General features: G+C 34.4%; 1 protein-coding gene across 1 annotated transcript in view; it reads left to right on the forward strand.

Annotated features, from left to right (window-relative positions):
- LOC145271045 (V-type proton ATPase subunit B) overlaps positions 1 to 19,532 on the forward strand; it is a 116,659-nt gene extending 97,127 nt beyond the window's left edge. Inside the window, exons 9-14 of the mRNA XM_080126592.1 lie at positions 1,817 to 1,940; positions 8,966 to 9,116; positions 13,699 to 13,781; positions 15,730 to 15,834; positions 17,023 to 17,152; positions 18,307 to 19,532. Coding sequence (XP_079982718.1) covers positions 1,817 to 1,940; positions 8,966 to 9,116; positions 13,699 to 13,781; positions 15,730 to 15,834; positions 17,023 to 17,152; positions 18,307 to 18,473 — 760 coding nt within the window. The 3' untranslated portion in view covers positions 18,474 to 19,532. The remainder of the gene's footprint in view (positions 1 to 1,816; positions 1,941 to 8,965; positions 9,117 to 13,698; positions 13,782 to 15,729; positions 15,835 to 17,022; positions 17,153 to 18,306) is intronic.
- Positions 19,533 to 20,100: the final 568 nt, after the last annotated feature.

Below are 20,100 nucleotides of genomic sequence, written 5' to 3' on the forward strand. Positions count from 1 at the left end.
GTCTTTCTAGCAGCTCTTGCCCAGATGTGTCAACAGTATTCCATCATTGGACGTACTTGGCTTTTATATAGATAGAGAATTGCATCAGCAGAGAAATATCTACTAGAGCGGTAGAAGGATTCCACCATCTTTCCAGTGACATACATACATGATGGCAGTAACTCGTTCTTGTACGATCGTTTCGGAAACAATGTTTTTATTGTGATAGACATTAGCCACGGACAATAATTTTGACATATAGTTTTTTTTTAAACAAAGTCTCCTCATCAGCAAAAGTATTCGGTGAGTTTTTTTTATATGTAATTGATAATTTAAAATTCAAATTAGAATTAAAAATTAAAAATCTGTTTCACAAGAAGGAACAACAACAAAGTCAATAATTTGTACGATCGTTTCGGAAACGATGTTTTTATTGTGATAGACATAAAGCCACGCACAATAATTTTGACATATAGTTTGTTTTTTTAAACAAAATCTCCTCATCAGTAAAAGTATTGGGTGAGTTTTTTTTTAATATATGTAAAAGACACCATAAATAAACCTAGCAATTTTTTAGTAAGGCAGATGTATCTTTTAATTGTTTGCCTTTTAAAAACCGTAATTATCGTCAAAGCATTCATTTGGATGTTGATTGTAGCTTATAAATGTACGAAAAAGTGTCTATCACAATAAAAACATCTTTTCCGAAACGATTGTACAAATTATTAACTTTATTGTTGTTCCTTCTTATATGGCAAAATTATTGTCCATGGCTTAATGTGTATCACAATAAAAACATTGTTTCCGGAACGATCGTACAAATGATTGCCTTTGTTGTTGTTCCTTCTTATTAAACAGATTTTTAATTTTTAATTCTAATTTTAATTTTAAATTATCAATCACATTACTAAATATTAAAGTAGCTCTAGGATATTTGCCTATCAAGCTTATTATATATCAGCATTACAACGAGCACTGTTCTTTTATTGTATTTTAATTAAATTAGTAATTTTACTATCACATTAAAATACACTCTGCTCTTTAGATTCGTCTATTCGAATATTGGCTGAAGAGAGCTTGATAAGGATATCTTAAACGAGCCTTATTATCGGGCTTGAAACCGACGGTACCAATGATCTGTCTCAACTAACAACTTTCTGTACACAAAATATATATATATATATATATATATATATATATATATATATATTTTAATATATACATAATGTATGTGTGTGTGGACCCAATATATAATTTGTAATGCCTGTGCTTGAAGCTTTTTATAGTGTTGAAAGACTTTGCACCGAGACAATCCCACTCTCTGAACAACTGCCACATTGAACCAAAAAGAAGAGCAAGTCAACATCATTGGATGAAGCAATCGCCACAGGTTTTATCTCAGTTTTCCTTCTCCTAGAGAGGTTGGCTTCATCACGGCTCACGGAGCCCTCTCCACATATCATGCTATTTGATCCCTGACTGGGAGTTAGGTTGCTGGTCATCAGAGCATATTCCACATGCCGGTGGGTTATGTATGCCGCAGCTTACAGGGACTCTGGAGGTTTCTGTCACGGTTACCTCACCCTTAGCCTTTCGTTAAAAGAACCTTGGCCCACAAGGCAGTGGAGGTCCAGTTATACGGTGCAGGACACTCGCTGTTCATCAGAGCCTGTGGGGTTGATTTGTCTGGGAGAAGCACAGTATGCTAAGACTCAAGAAAAGCAATACATACAAACATGCACACATACAGACGTTTGCTGTTCATATAATAGATGTGTATATATTTTTTTTATTTTTTGACCTAACTTTTTCATTTCTTTTTTTTCCCCCTACGCAGCATCGAACGTATCATTACACCTCGTATAGCTTTGACCACTGCCGAATATCTTGCCTACCAATGTGAAAAGCACGTGCTGGTTATTTTAACTGACATGACGTCTTATGCTGAGGCTCTTCGAGAGGTACGTTCTTGATCTAATTCTTAACTCCGTATTTATTTCCAAGGATGGAATACTGTTGCCATATCTGGGCAGGAGCTGCTAAAAACGGCCTATCCTGCCTTGACAGAGTACAAAATAGACTTCGTGGCTTAGTGGGGGATGCCCTTTTCTCTACCCTGCAACCTCTCTCCCACAGAAGAGACGTTGCGAGCCTATCCTTGTTTTATCGTTATTTCCATGGCAGATGCTCGTCTGAACTCCAATCTCTGGTCCCCCCTCGCCAATCTTTCACGAAAAACACCCGTCTAGCTGAATCCACTGTGAAAAATTTCCCCCACTCTTTATCTGTGCCTAAATCAAAACGAGGATTCCATGAACAAAGCTTCTTTCTTAGAACTGCACGCCTGTGGAACTCTGTTCCGTCTGCCTGCTTCCCTCCGGACTACAACTTAGATGTCTTCAAGTCCAATGTTAACAAATTCCTAATGAACCGCCCCCTTAATTAAACACTTCATCAAATCACCACACTAACGTACTGTACTTGCAATAACCCTTATCCCTGAGTGGCTTCCGGCCTTGATAAGTGGTGATCACTGTGTAAAAAAAGAAAAGAAAGAAAAAGAAGGCTGATGGCGATGTAGCAAACTGGGATGTTTAAATGATGCTGGGGATGGGGCATCCTACCGAATGTTAAACATTCATCCACTATATTCCTCAGGTAGTTTTTTTTTTAATTCTTCATGAGTCGTATAATTACTACAACAGAAATCTTCCTCGGATTTCAATTGATGTCAGAGCGTTGACAATGTAAAGATAGAAGTCATTTTATTTTTAACTTTTAAAATCACAACTATATTTGGGTACAATATAAATAAAAATGTAAAAGAAATTAGTTCCTTCACTTTAATAGTGGGTGAATGTTTGACATTCGGTAGGATGCCCCATCCCCAGCATCATTTTAAAATCGCTTTACAATAGAAATATCGAAGAACAATAAAAGTGAAGGGACTAATTTCTTTTAAATTTTTATTATTATATTGTACCCGATATCTATATATATAAAAGGCAAAATGTGTGTGACCATTTCGTGTATGTCTTCAAAAGGCTTTTCGAGCACACGCTCCCGGGTTCGTTACTATCGCTTACAACTGTTTATATGGGTCCTATATCATAATATGTAGGATTTGGGAACGCGGGTCATCTCTAGATTTATTTACGTCGACTTTTATGAGATTCGCGCTATTTCACTTTGTCCCCGGTTCGTCCTGCATTTAAGTATAAATACAATGAAAAACGTTGGGTTCTCGGCTTTTGCTCTGCTTTCCCCCCTTCCCACCATCATCTGGGGTGAAGTGAAAACTAAAAATAATGATCCCGCTATGACTTCATGTAGCGTCGTTCTGTCAATCAAACCTCTTTTAGCTTTAAAAGCTTTAACTTAACACGTCGAGACCGTTAAGTATTGGAATTGGTTTCCACCTCAGCGTCAAAGCTTCCGGGTTCAATCCCTCCCCCTGACCAAACGTTTTCCTTTTTATTACTTCGCTTATTCTTTAGATTAACCCCCCCCCCCCCCCATAGACAGGTTTATTTATGCCATTTTTTTTCCGTTTTGGTTTTGGATTTTTTTTTTTTTTTACATCGTCTTTTTTTATAATATTTAAGCAGGATTATTAATTACCCCCCCCCCATACACACACCTACAAACACCCGGGCAACGCCGGGTACCCACGCTAGTCTTTTATAAAAGTTCAAATAAAATAAAAAAAATTTTCCTTTTGTTATTAACTCATGGCCATTGAGTACTGACCGGTGTCGTTCAATACACACACACACACATACACACACACACACATATACACACACATACACACACACACACATATACACACACACACACATATACACACACACACTTATACACACACACACAAACATACACACACACACACAAACACACACATATACACACACACAGAAACATATACACACACACAGAAACATACACACACACAAACATACACACACACACAAACATACACACACACACACACACAAACATACACACACACATATACACACACACACATACACACACACAAACATACACACACGCAAACATACACACACGCAAACATACACACACACATACACAAACATACACACACGCAAACATACACACACACGCAAACATACACACACACAAAAATACACACACACAAAAATACACACACACAAACATACACACACACAAACATACACACACACAAACATACACACACACAAACACACACACACACACACACACACACACACACACACACACACACACACACACACTAGAAGCAAACATACGGTTATATGAATGCCCATGAGAATGTCTTTAATTTACAGACCGCAAAAAAAAATACTACTTATCTTGTGCTTCCTTTTTACAATTAAATATGTTTTTAACTCTTTTTCAAGATGTTTTTAACATGTTTTATTAATCATTTGTTCATATATACATATATACATATATATATATATATATATATATTATTTATTTATGTATATATATATGTGTTTATTTGAATTTATTTTTATTTTATTTATTTATTTTCTATTGTTATTGTCAATTTGGAAATTATTTTGTATCGCTAACCTAGAGTAATTTTTTATTGTCAACTTCCTAGAGTAAAGTTTATCCTCTGCACACAGTTGTTTTCTATTTCTCTCCTACAATTTAATAGATGTTCGTGTTCGTGGGATGGCAAATTTTTATATTTATAAAGTAAAGGATAGCATATATATATATATATATATATATATATATATATATATATATATAGTTTTGAAATAAATATTTGTATCTTCACATCGAACATTTTATTTTATATTTTCATCACCTCCTGACACGTTATGTATATATATATATACAGTTGTGCGCAAAAGTATTCAACCCCTACCAAAATTGTCTTATTTCTTTGAATGGATACTTCAATAATCTTTAAAACCTTCTTTAACGACTAAGTTCGAATAAACTGTATAGTTTTCAACAAAAAATAATAAAAAGTAATTAGTGCTTGAAAATATATATAAATTTATTTACAAAAATAAAAATATGGATGTTGCAAAAGTATTCGACCCCTTTTCATTAATACTTCGTTGACCTTGATTACTGAAAGTAAACGTTTCCTATAACATCTAATGAGACTTCTACATCTGCCCACTGGAATTTTAAGCAACTCTTCTTGACAGTACTGTTTTAATTCAATCAAATTAGATGGTTTTCTTTTATGTACCGCAATTTTTAAATCATGCCATAAGTGCTCAATCTGGAGACTGGGAAGGCCATTCTAGAACTATCACCTTATTATTCTATAACCATGCCTTAGTGCTCTTTGAAGTGTGTTTAGGATCGTTGTCCTGTTGAAAGGTATACCTCCTTCCATGCCCCAACTGGTTCGCAGACGGAACAAGATTTTCTTTCAGTATGGACTGATATTTTACTGAATCCATTCTTCCATCGATTATGGTTAATCTTCCAGTTCCATTTATACTGAAACAGCCCCACACCATGATTGATCCACCTCCATGCTTAACGGTTGGAACGGTATTCTTCACATTATAAGCAGTATTTTCTTTTCGCCAAACATAGCGTTGCTGGTTGCGTCCAAATAGTTCCACTTTCGTTTCGTCTGACCAAATTATATTATTCCAGTAATCAATAGGCATTTCTAGGAACTTTTTTGCAAAATTTAATCGAGCCTTTTGATGAGCTTTGGAAAGTAAGGGCTTCCTTCTGGCAATACGTCCATGCAATCCGGCACGATTTAATGCCCTACGAATAGTTGACAAGTGTACATCTGACCCAGCATTCTTCAAATCGTTCTGCACGTCCTTTAGGTTAGATTTAGAGTCTATTGAAACTTGTCTAACAATTTTCCTAGCCCCACGTGTCGTAATTTTTCTTGGATGACCTGATCTTGGAAGACTTGATACAATCCCTTTTACTTTCCATTTTTTGATAATGGACATAATAGTCGACCGTGGTATAGAAAAACGTTTGGAAATTTTTTTATAACCTTCTCCAGACTGGTAGGCATCGATTACTTTCTTTTTAATGTCTTCAGAGTACTCTTTGTTCTTTGTCATAGTTGCAGATTTGTTGACGTTGAAAAAGATTTTTTTTTTTTTACTTGAAACAATTATTCAATCATTAAATATGGCATTGAAGTTCAATTTGAACTGATTTTAGATTCAGTAGAGTCATAAATATTATTTATAGGAAATAAATACAAGGTCAGACTAAAATAATAAACTTAATGGCGCTTTTATTTTAAACTTTAAATTAAAGGGGTCGAATATTTTTGCAACATCCATATTTATACTTTTTGTAAATAAATTGATATATATTATTAATCTCGAATTACTTTTCCTCATTTATTGTTGAAAAATATACAATTTATTCATAATTAGCCGTTAAAAGGCGTTATGAAGATTTTTTAAGTATAGATTCAACGAAACAATAAAATTTAGACAGGGGTCGAATATTTTTGCGCACAACTGTATATATATATTGCCAGTAGAGTTTAGTTTCCTAGACGTACATCCAATGAAACGACATGTGTCTACCAAAGAGTGCTCAATGAGTGAACAGAGCAGGTATATGAATGGCCATGAGAATGTTTTTAATTTACAGACCGCAAGACAAAAATACTACATTCTCAAGTACCTTGTGCCATAACAACCAAAAGATGGGACAGATGAACTTAAAAAAAAAAAAAGAAGGAATATAAAAAAAAAGGGGGGGGGGAAATAAAAAGATGTTTATTATCTTCAAAGACCTCACTTGTCCTCTCCCCGCTCATAACCCCCACCCATGTTATATTTTAAACGAAATAAGAAAATGTTTTTGTTTGAAATATCAGTTCTAGACGATGATTCTTGGCCTGAAGACGTAATCCCCCAACGCGGGTGATTACTGAAACATGTGTGCACATATGTAGCCATCAATGTTTGTATAAATAAATTTCATATACCTGCTTGTTTACTCATTGAGCACTTTTTGGTAGACACATGTTGTTTCATTGGATGTACTTCTAGGAAACTAAACTCTACTGGCTATATATATATATATATATATATATATATATATATATATATATATATATATATTATAGAGAGAGAGAGAGAGGAAGATATATATATATAGTAAGCAGATCCCACAATTTTTATGAATCATTAAGCTAGATCAAAGAACCCGTTCCTGTGTCTTGATACATCAGACACACACACACAGACATTCAGCTTTATATTATATATATATATAGCTACATCTGGGCAGGAGCTGCCAGAAAGGACTTGTCCTGTCTTGATACAGCATTCTTAGACATTTATTCGGATGACACTGGTAACACATCTAAGACCATAAATGACCAAGTTCTCTCTGATTCTCTCTCCTCTAATCTAAAACCAAGCTTCTATCTTTACATCATCGACGATCTGATCCCCATCTGGCGTCAATTGAAATGAATGGCTCTCGTCTTGGGGAGGCTCCATGTTTTAACAAGCTTCTGGGCTTGACCTTTACTCCTGTTGCCAAGGTCGCTGGAAAAATGATGGGATCCTTCTATCGATCCAGTAGATATCTCACTGCTGATGCAATTCTCTATCTATATAAGAGCCAAGTACATTCAATGATGGAGTACTGCTGCCACATCTGGGCAGGAGCTGCTAGAAACAGCCTATCCTGCCTTGACAGAGTACAAAATAGACTTTGTGACTTAGTGGGGGATGCCCTTTTCTCTTCCCTGAGCCTGTCTCTGCTTTATTGTTATATCCATGGCTAGTTCTCGTCTGAGCTCCAATCTATGCTCCCCTCTCGCCAATCTTTCACGAAAAATACCCATCTATGAAACCACGGTCAGTAATTTTCTCCACTCTTTATCTGTGCCAAAAACACTAAACATAGATTCCATGAACAAAGTTTCTTTCTCAGAACTGCACCCCTGTGGAACTCTCTTCCATTAGTCTGTTTTCCGGCTGACTACAATTTGGTTGTCTTCAAGTCTAACATAAACAAATTCCCATTAAATAATTCAATTTATCAAATTTCTACTACCAACAATTACTAAGAAATTATCCCATTGACTACTGTACATTCAATAACCCTTATCCTCGAGTGGCCTCCGGGCCTTGGGAAGTCGTAAACTTTTGTTAAAAAAAAAAAAAACAAACAAAATTATGAACAGCTTTTTCTTATGAATATAAAAATTATTCTACTTACATCCTTCAATGATATTTTCAACCTTTCTGTTTGAGAAAGTTTCATATTTTGTCAATAATTTTACCAACTCTTTATCTGTGCCTAAACCGAACCATAGATTCCCTAACAAAGCATCTTTCTTAGAACTGAACACCTGTGGAACTCTCTTCCGTTCGTCTACAATTTTGTTGTCTTCAAGTCCAACATAAACAAATTCTTGATGAACCGTCCCAATAAATAATTAAATTTACCAAATTTCTACTACTAACGATTACTACGAAATTATCCCATTGACTACTGTACATTTAATAACCCTTATCCTCGAGTGGCCTACGGGCCTTGACTAGTCGTGACCTTTTTTTTAAAAAAAATTATGAACAGCTTTTTCTTTTCAATATAAAAATTCTTCTTCTTACATCCTCCAATAATATTTTCAGCCTTTCTGTTTGACAAAGTTTCATATTTTGAAGAAAATATTTGGAGCAACCATTTATTAATTCAAAGGCTAACTAACCCTCTAATGAGAATAAGAACCATTTTGAAACGTTCGAGCTTATAGGACTTGCCTTTTTTAAGTTGAACATAAAAACACAAGTCTTGACTATGGTACACTCAATAGCCATTATCCTCAAGTGGCTACCGGGCCTTGATAAGTGGTGACCCTTTGTAAAAAAAAAAATAAATAAATAAAAACTAATTTCTATTAGTTTTTCCAGTTTTTGCCACCATCTTAGTTTATCTTTTAATAATTTCATTTTTATTATTTGATTGTAAAAAAATTGTGCTTTGCTTCCAGGTATCGGCTGCTCGTGAGGAGGTGCCTGGTCGTCGTGGTTTCCCAGGTTACATGTACACGGATTTGGCCACAATTTACGAGAGAGCCGGGCGAGTAGAGGGACGAAATGGTTCCATCACGCAGATTCCTATCCTTACTATGCCAAACGATGGTACGTTTTCTTTTTTTTTAAATGATTCTATTCAGGGTGGAATGCAATTGATTTGAATTTGAAGTCAATTTCCAGTCAAATAACCACCTTAAATTTCAGGAATGGTGGTACCTGTTAGGGTCCCTAATAGTAGCCCCCTGCTTCAAAGTGGCACTGTGCCTTGTTTGGGGTGAAATTGAATTAAAAAAAAAAAAAGTTTATTCATAACAACACACAAAAAAAATGTAAAAAAAAAATGCAATTGTTTGGATAGTTTAAAATGTAATGCGTGAAAGAAAATAAATTGTCTTCAATTGTGTTCAAGTTAAATATATGCCAGACATAAATATGACATTTTCGTACTGGTCATTGTCGTCTGCTCAGTTCCGAATAAAAAAAGAGAGAGAACTATTTTGTTTCACTCACTGTCTTAGCGTCTTTACTTCTTTCTTCTTATCCGATTTCCTTCCAAAAAACTGGCTCCGAAATATCTTGAGTAGACGCCTTTTCAATATTCATCGAATTCTTTTCCGTCTCATCCGGCTTCCTTTTGCAAAAACTTATTCCTAATATATCAGGTGGACTCCTTTCCAATGTTTATTAAGCGCGCCGTCCTCGACTTTATCAACTGCATGCTATATTATTTACAACTGTTCGCAATGTCGCCGTTGACTGCTTCGCTTGGTAGCGAGGGTCAGACTCTATGTTTTTTTCTTTCGTAAGCGCACAGGTTAAAACGCCCCCTCTCTCCATATATATTTTTCACCACCCCCCTCTCTATACAGCCTGCCAGTGTTCGCTAGCTAGTTTCTTTTTTGAGTGAGCGCAGACGACAACAAAATTACAAACAAAAGGGAATTATGAATTAAAGTTTATTCATAACAACACACAAAAAAAATGTAAAAAAAAAATGCAATTGTTTTGATAGTTTAAAATGTAATGCATGAAAGAAAATAAATTGTCTTCAATTGTGTTCAAGTTAAATATATGCCAGACATAAATATGACATTTTCGTACTGGTCATTGTCGTCTGCTCAGTTCAAAACAAAAAGAGAGTAAGGGAGAGAGAGAGAGATTTTGTTTTACTCACTGTCTTAGCGTCTTTACTTTCTTCTTATCCGCTGGTGCTACCAGATCAGGCTGCCTATTGGCTTTCTGAGACGAAATGCACCTACATCGATTTCTGTTTTTGTTTTCTATTCTATTTTGTAAAACTTAATAATGTTCTACAAAAACAAAACAAAATCAACAGCCCCTTCCCCCCTCCTTTCTTTTTCCTTCCCTACTTCCCGGTCCTGGATATGACAAACTATATCTGATGGTGAGGTCCTAGTTTGCGGGCTGTGGGGAACATGGAGCCACCCTTTAAGTACCATTGCTCCCAGGTCCACTCTGACCCGGACTGGTAGTACCTGTTAGGGTCCCAACTATGGTTTCTTTTTTTCTTTCTTTCTCTTCTACTGTCAGCGCTCGTTAGCTATTCTCTTTCTTTCCTTCTTTTGTCCACTCTCTCTCTATCTCTTCACATCCTCTCTCGTTGTGATTATATTTGAGTGAGCGCAGACGACAACAAAATTGATGAAAATAAAAAAAAAAATAAAAAAACTGCTATTCTCTCTCGATTTCGAACAACATATAAAAAAATAATTGATTACATTTTTTTACTAAAAAATGTAACACTACACAAATACAAACCCGCACACACTCCCAGACACCACAAGCAACGGACACCCAAGTCACAGACCTCACAGAATTCCCTCACGCATGAGGAAAAAGACCTTCTTAGCCTTGGACCCAAATTCATCATTACTCAAACAGTAAACAACAACAACAACTTGTTCAACATAGAAACACACTTCTGCAGAGCGGCTTACCACCTAAAATGGCTGAAATGCATAGCGAACAACAACATGAACAAAGCTTCTTTCTTAGAACTGCACGCCTGTGGAACTCTGTTCCGTCTGCCTGCTTCCCACCTGACTAATACCTGGATGTCTTCAAGTCCAACGTTAACAAATTCCTAATGAACCGCCCCCTTAAGTAAACACTTCATCAAATCTCCACACTAACATACTGTACTTACAATAACCCTTATCCCTGAGTGGCTTCTTGATAAGTGGTGACCACTGTGTAAAAAAAAAAAAAAAAAATGTGGATTTTTAAGCCAACTTCGAAGATGTGAGGATGCATGATGTGGCCCTAAGTTAAAACCATACTAAAAACCATAACTAGTCAAAAACATCCCTGTAATTCGTAGCGATACATTTTGAGGGTGCTGGCAATGGTCCTGTGGGCATAACTTGGAGCGATAGAGAGCATGAGGTGTACATTTGTTCATATTATAAGCTCTATTTCCTTTTCGGTTTTATTGAGCTTTTACATCTGGTTGAGATTACTTTTTATTTTTTTATTATATATATATATATATATATATGTCATCACTATTAAAAACAGATATATCTAAAACATAACTTCCATGGGTGTAGGAGATTTATAGATGACCTTATATACATATATATATATATTTGGGCAAATTTGTATTTACATAGACTCGAGTATATATATATATATATATATATATATGAACAAATGATTAATAAAATATGAAAAAGGGTTAAAAACATATTTAATTATAAAAAAGGAAGCATTAAGGACTATCCACTTATCTTGTGCTTCCTTTTTTATATTTAAATATGTTTTTAACTCTTTTTCAAGATGTCTTTTAACATATTTTATTAATCATTTGTTTATATTATAAGCTCTATTTCCTTTTCGGTTTTATTGAGCTTTTACATCTGGCTGAGATTACTTTACTTGTAAATATTAACTCTTTAATATTTATAATATATTTTAAGTTTACCATTTTGATTACCTTGGTAAACTTATTTTTATTCTTATATATATATATATATATATATATATATATATATATATGTGTGTGTGTGTGTGGTATGATATCGTTCATTTAACATTTTGTCACTTTCGGACATGATAGAAGACTCCTATCGCTTTTGTACGCAACTGGTCAACTAGTAGATGGTCTGCAACAACAAAAAAAAAAAAAGGAAACCAGTTTTCATCAAACGGAAATGGAATCATGTCATCTTTTCTATGGCAACAATTTTATCGTTTCACCTGAAAATGAACCGAGTAACAAGTGATTTTTTTTTTTTTTTTTTTTTTTTTTTTTTAACTTTCAGCTGGACATGATGATTGCAACGTCTTGTCAGACGAGTGCCACTCCCTCAGACATTTAAAATCCATGAGCCCAAATGCCCAAATGATGACGTTACAGGGTCTTAGCTTTGTACAACAGCTAAGTCTCTCTCTCGGTTCAAAATGTTGAGATCCAGCAACAAGCAAGAGCAAGATAGCCAGCAACAAATTAAACTGCAGACCAGCTTAATGCGGGTGATGGTCTCCCGCTTTATGGTTTTTTAAATCAGAGATTTGCTTCTCCTAGAAAGGTTGCCTTCACCACGGCTTACGGGAGCCCTCTCCACCCCAATACACATATACACACACACAAATATACACGGTGCTAGTTGGCCGTTGACCCAGAAAAAGAGCTCATTCGCCCTTTGGAAGGTCTTGTTTTTAATCCTTCAGGGAGACTAGCCGCCGTTGTACAAACAGACATACGTACATACCTAGAAAACGGAGCCATAAAACCTGACATAGTGACGAGGAGAAAGGAGCAATCTTCGTACCACTGATACTCGATTAAACAGAACTGAGAGGGGAAAGATAATGAAATACCAAAGTCTTATGTATGACATGAAAAAGAAATTGGAATCTTGGGAAGATCTCTATCATCCCAGACTCGTGTAAAAGAATTAAAAAAAAAAAAAACTACCTGGCAAATATACCCAGTGAACCAAGTGCAAGAGAGATATAAACAATTGCACTTAACGGGACAGTCATGAATCTTAAAAAGAACTCTCGTAAAAGTCTGGCATCCGTTAGGATTACCCATCCCCAACTTGAACAAACTGATGAGAAAAAAAACACAAATTAAAAAAAAAAACACAAATTAAAATAAAAAATAAAAAACACAAATTAAAAAAAAAAACACAAATTAAAATAAAAAAATAAAAAACACAAAGTAAAAAAAAACACAAATTAAAAAAAACACAAATTAAAATAAAAAATAAAAAACACAAATTAAAAAAAAAACACAAATTAAAAAAAACACAAATTAAAAAAAAACACAAATTAAAATAAAAAAATAAAAAACACAAATTAAAAAAAAAACACAAATTAAAATAAAAAAAAACAAATTAAAAAAAAACACAAATTAAAATAAAAAAAAACACAAATTAAAAAAAACACAAATTAAAATAAAAAAATAAAAAACACAAATTAAAAAAAACACAAATTAAAATAAAAAAATAAAAAACACAAATTAAAAAAAACACAAATTAAAATAAAAACACAAATTAAAATAAAAAACACAAATAAAAAAAAAACACAACTGTCATTTATATAATGAAGGGGAGGGGAATGAAAGGTGTTCACTGTATTGAATGAGTAGTTGAAGAATCTTCCAACTTTGTGAGGTTTTGTTTTGTAGTTTATAATAATTTTTCTTTCTTTCCTCCAGATATTACTCATCCAATTCCTGACTTAACCGGTTATATTACCGAAGGACAAATCTATGTAGACCGACAACTTCACAACAGACAGGTGAGTAGGCGGGCCAGTACAACAATCTAATATGTCCCACACTATCAACCAAACTCTAACCTCTGTCCCATCACCGCATGTTTCCGCTACTGAATCGTATTAACGATCCAGTAACTTTGTCAGACTTCTGGTAGCTAAATTGAATGTTGAAATGCTCATATCTTTGGTTCTATGGGATGAAACCTAACCCCAGCCCAACCCCATTCAGGTAACCCTAGCCCAACCCCATTCAGGTAACCCTAACCCCATTCAGGTAACCCTAACCCCATTCAGGTAACCCTAACCCGACAACTTCATAACAGACAGGTGAGTAGATGGGCCAGTACAACAATCTAACCTGTCCCACACTATCAACCAAACTCTAACCTCTGTCCCATCACCGCATGTTTCCGCTACTGAATCGTATTAACGATCCAGTAACTTTGTCAGACTTCTGGTAGCTAAATTGAATGTTGAAATGCTCATATCTTTAGTTCTATGGGATGAAACCTAACCCTAGCCCTAACCCCATTCAGGTGTATGTATGTGTGTGTGTATATATATATATATATATATATATATATATATATATATATATATATATATATATATATATATATATGTGTATATATATATATGTATATATATATGGTGGCCACAATATATATAGAGATAGATTATGTAGCCACACTTTGTGGCCACCATATATATATATATATAGCACCTTCTCATTGGCTATACCTCCTTCTCCTTCTTCTCCTCCTCCTCTACCTTCCTTCCTTTTCCATTCCCCTTTTCCCCGTGCATCCTCATACTTTCACTACACCGATGAAGACTGAAGGATCGGTCGAAAATTATGTACTTATAAAAAAAAGTTTTTTAATTTTTTTTCATAATATCATTTTGTATTCCTGCACGTCACCAATTAAAAACGAATAAAGAAAAGTTATAAACTTTTATACTTTTCGCATTTATTCATATATATATAGTCATCCACATACAGTACTGTTTCGCCGTTTCAAAGCTCATCAGTGCGGCTAGACAGGCAACTACCTGAAGCCAGGATTGAAACCTGACAGTCAAGGCTCCTAACCACTACTCTATTGGTGGCTGCTGCGTGAGTCATGAGTTTAACGATGTTTTGACATCGTCCGAAATACCTCCACTCGATTTGTTTACACAAAGAGCATTGCTTATACGCTAATGGTAATTCGTGTATCACTTCTCAATATGCTCAACTCAAGATGAAGAGCATTATATTCATCCACATACAGTACTGTTTCGCTGTATCACAGCTCATCATTGCAGCTAGCTCTACATTGCGTGTGAGACAGTCGCATTAGCGAGTGATTTTTCAAAGTGGCGACTAGAAATAATGAAACGTTTATCTTTTGGCGATTGTAGTTCTTTCTTCCAAAGTTCACAACTTTTTTTTTTTAAGGCAAGGGGTGGGGACCATAGATTGGATCAGTCACCTGCTTTCGATGATTTCACATGACACTGATCAGGGTGTTCTCGACCATGTCCAAGGGCCTCCTACAGACTAGCGGAGGGAAGGAAGTGCCTTACTTTTCTTTTGACGGTCTTCAAGTTCAACGTAAACAAGTTCTTGATGAGCCGTTCCCCTTAATAAATCCAATTTACAAAATTTCCGCTACTAACGATTACTACGATATTGTCCCATTGACTACTGTACACTCATTAACCGTTATCCTCGACTGGCTGCTGGGCCTTGTAAAAAAAAAAAAAAGCATTCAACTCGTACATTAATTAGTGACTTCACCCCATTTTGTTCAACCTTGCTCAAGACTGCCGTGCAAGCCAAGAAATCAGACGGCTCAACCCAACCATGATGAATATTATTGTAGAATCTATATTTCACCTTATAGTGTATTGGAGGCTTCTTCACGATGAAAACCGTTGGATGCAAATTACCTCATCTATTTATTTAAATTTTTTTCTCTTGCAGATCTACCCACCAATCAATGTGCTTCCCTCTCTGTCTCGTCTAATGAAGTCTGCTATCGGAGAGGGCATGACCCGAGAAGATCATGCCGACGTCTCCAATCAATTGGTGAGTAACGTTGCAAAATTTCTGCTCAAAAAAAAAAAATATCTGAACTTTTTGAATCGGAAAAATTTGCATATTTTTGGATATTTTTTATAATTTTGATATTTTTTATAATTTTAATTTTGATATTTTTTATAATTTCTTTTTTTTTGACAATTTTGATAATTTTCATATTTTGATATTTTTGGACAATTTCGGAGATTTTCAGATGATTTGGAGGTTTTTTTTATTTGCGTGTGTAGATTACTGTTTTAAAAAATAATAAATAAATAAAAATGTTATATACGTCCAAATTAAAAAGGGCGACTTTCTAAAGTAGATAAAAAAAAAAAAATGAGCTCCGAGGCGGAGCCAATATTAACCGTATGTATCGCTTGAAAAATAACAACAATAACAAAATCTAAATTTATAAGCGATAAAAATAAACAGTATAATTAATCTAGGGATTATGGCCTAACGGTTAAGGCACCGGACTGTGGTAAATATGGTCTGAGGTTCAATCCCTAGAAACAGTTAAACTACGCTGATGAGAGGTAATGACCTTGAAACACGTGTGTACGTAGATTACTGTTTTAAAAAATAATAAATAAATAAAAATGTTATATACGTCCAAATTAAAAAGGGCGACTTTCTAAAGTAGATAATAAAAAAAAAAATTAAAAAAATGAGCTCCGAGGTGGAGCCAATATTAACAGTATGTATCGCTTGAAAAATAACAACAATAACAAAATCTATATATATATATATATATATATATATAACTACTTCATTTACTCACATAAATTTAATATACGAAAGTATAGATTTATGCGTAAACTTTAAGTATTTACTTCAAAAGTGCTCAATACGTAGGTAGAGCTAGTTAGTAATTTATAAAATATATATGGCGATTGAGCTACACTGAATATTCAGTGTTGCTTAATCGCCATATATATTTTATAAATTACTATATATATATATATATATATATATATATATATATATATATATATATATATATAATGAGAGCAGAGTGTCCATTAAGCACAATACCTAGAAGAGAGAAAGAAGGTATATATATATATATATATATATATATGTATGTATATATATATATATATATCAGCCCCGCATGGAAATAAAATATATATATATATCTGTGGAATTTCATCTTTTATTCAATGATTCTTTAATGGTTTTTCTTTTTTCCAGTACGCTTGCTATGCCATCGGCAAAGATGTCCAAGCTATGAAGGCCGTGGTGGGCGAGGAAGCTCTAACGCCCGAAGATTTGCTCTACCTCGAGTTTTTGACGAAGTTTGAAAAGAACTTCATTTCACAAGGTAAAATTTTGGTCTCCTGATTGGAGAGGAACCTATGTTTTCAGTGGTGCCCGTGCGTCTATTTGTATGGACGATTGCCAGATAATGATTCATTAGTTTTTCCTTAATTTTATTCTAAATTCCTGTTGCGTCCCCAGGGGCTCAAAAGAGGTAAAAAAAAAAATGACACTTTTTGCTCCATAGCATTTGATCCATCCGTTGTTGGTAAACTTTTTGTTTTTTCGGTTGTTGGTAATTTTTTATTTATTTATTTTTTTTTAACGTTGGGTGGGGGGGGCTTTGTTGTTAGTAATTTTTTTTTTTTTTTTTTTAACATTGGGGGGGCTCTGTTGTTGGTAATTTTTTTTTTTTTTTTTTTTTTTGTAACATTTGGGGGGGGGGGGCTCTGATGTTGGTGGTTTTTTTTTTTTTTTTTTTTTTTTTTTTGCACATTAAAAATTTTTTTGCAAAAATTCCTGTTGCGTCCCCAGGGGCTCAAAAGAGGTAAAAAATGACACTTTTTGCTCCATAGCATTTGATCCATCCGTTGTTGGTAAATTTTTTTATTTTTTTTTATTTTTTTTTTTTATTTAACTTGGGGGGGGGGGGCTCTGTTGTTGGTAATTTTTTTTCTTCTTCTTTTAACATTGGGGGGGGGGGGCTCTGTTGTTGGTGATTCTTTTTTTTTTTTTTTTTTTTTTTTTAACATTTGAGGGGAGTTGCTGATTACCCTTACCATAAAACCTCTCCACACCGCTATGTACTCCTGCTAACTATATATAGAGATAAATTTATAAAATCAACAGTAGTTTCTCTACAGTGCAATATAGACTACACTGTATTGCGGATTAAGTCACCGCGGAGGGGTATATGAAGCTCCCTCCCGGTGCACCGCGATGGGTCCTTAATAGAGCAGGCAATCAATCGATTTGATTGAAAAATGGGCGATTTTACTGATTTCGATGACAATAAAAATATTGGACTGTGAAATATTTGATCATCATTTAATCCCGGCCAACGTTGGGTCCCTTAATCATTAAATTTATATAATTTTTTGTTTTTATTATTACACCCGGGCAGTGCTGGAACACCTGTCTTGCTAGTATATTAAAAAATTGCATATCGAGGATGTCTTTTCGTACGCGTTTATTTCTATGTGTTTTTTTATTTTTCAGGCCATTACGAGAACCGTACCATCTTTGAATCTTTGGATATCGGCTGGCAGCTTCTACGTATCTTCCCGAAAGAGATGCTCAAGAGAATCCCTGCGGCGATGCAGGCGAAGTACTACCCGAGGGAAGGGGGCAAGCAGCAACCAGGTCAGCCGTCGACCCAATTGTAAAATGGTGCAGGGGTCGACGCGCACAGTTCGAAATAGTTGGGTGGGTGAGAAGAAGAGGGCACTCTCTCTGCCCTGGGGGTGTGTGTGTGGGGGGGGGTCACTTTTTTTTTTCTTTTTTTTTTTTTTCTTTCCAACGAACAATTATGGGACCATGCAGACGTCCGATGGCGGACGTATGTGGGTGGTAGGGGAGTTTGGTTGTTTTTGGCCGGTTTTGTTGGTTGTTAGAAATTCCTTTTTGTGTATTGCTCCCCTTCTCTCTCTCTCTCTCTCTCTCTCTCTCTCTCACACACACACACAGTTGAACACATACACATACACACATTTCAACAAACACATCTCAATATGCATGCACACACATACACACACTTAAACGCACACATACATGCCTGCACATGTAAACTCACACACACAAGCACACACATCAAAATACGCACACACGTAAACAACACACGCACACACATTTAAACACACATACGTACACAGATTTAAACACACGCATTTAAACCTGCACAATCAAATCTATCAAGATTTAAAAAAAAAACATCTGCTGCGTTTCTTTAAAATGAATAATTTTTCTATACATATATATATATTCTTTTTACATGTGCCTCCCCACACAGACTTCAACAGATACACTCACACTTAAACACAAGCACACTATTAAATCTACAAAAAAAAAGAACATACTTCTGCTGCGTTCCTTTGAAACAAAGAATAAGTATATATACATATACACACGTGTGTGTGTGTGTGTGTATATATATATATATATATATATATATATATATATATATATATATATATATATGAATATATATTCTTTTGAAATAAAGAAATCACTCCCCAAAATCGTTCACAACATTTATAAGTAAAAAAAATTTTAAAAAATACTATCATTGAGAGAGAGAGTTGTTTTTTTGTGTGTGCAAGTCCATATTCACCTGTTCCCATAAAAACTAAAAATAAAGAAAAAAATCTTTGTACTTACCTGTAACGGAAAAAAATATATTCCAAAAATCATGTCAGTTGACCAGTTTTATTATAAAAAAAAAATTATCAACTTTTAAGCAGAAACAAAGGAGATAACTCCAAATAATTCAGATTTTTTTCCTAAATTTTCTTGAAAGCTATTAAAAAAAAATTTTCTTGGAAGCCATTAAAAAATTTTCTTGGAAGCCATTAAAAAATTTTCTTGGAAGCCATTAAAAACTTTTCTTGGAAGCCATTAAAAACTTTTCTTGGAAGTTATTAAAAAAAATTTCTTGGAACCCATTAAAAAAATTTTTCAAAGCTATTAAATTTTTTTTTTTTTTTTTTATTGTATTGGGGGAAAAAATTCAAATTCTTGTTTTAAAAATAAAACTCCTTGATCAATTTATATGAATTTTGGAATACGATAATTCCTTTCTGTCATCAGAGATTTAAAAAAAATTTTTTTTTTTTTTTTTTTTGATGGACGGGGAGTTTTCTGGACAAGCATCCTTTATTTTATTTTATTTTTTTTTGTATTTTTAAACCGGAAAATAAATGTTTGTTACGACTTGTTATGATTATTAATTACTAGTCATGTGACCAGGTTGAAGGGGGTTGTCTTGGGGAAGAGGGGGAGTAGGATTCTTACGTA

Source organism: Euprymna scolopes, chromosome 46 (assembly GCF_053919585.1).
Source record: "Euprymna scolopes isolate OS-2025 chromosome 46, ASM5391958v1, whole genome shotgun sequence".
In the NCBI taxonomy this organism is placed as follows: Eukaryota; Metazoa; Mollusca; class Cephalopoda; order Sepiida; family Sepiolidae; genus Euprymna; species Euprymna scolopes.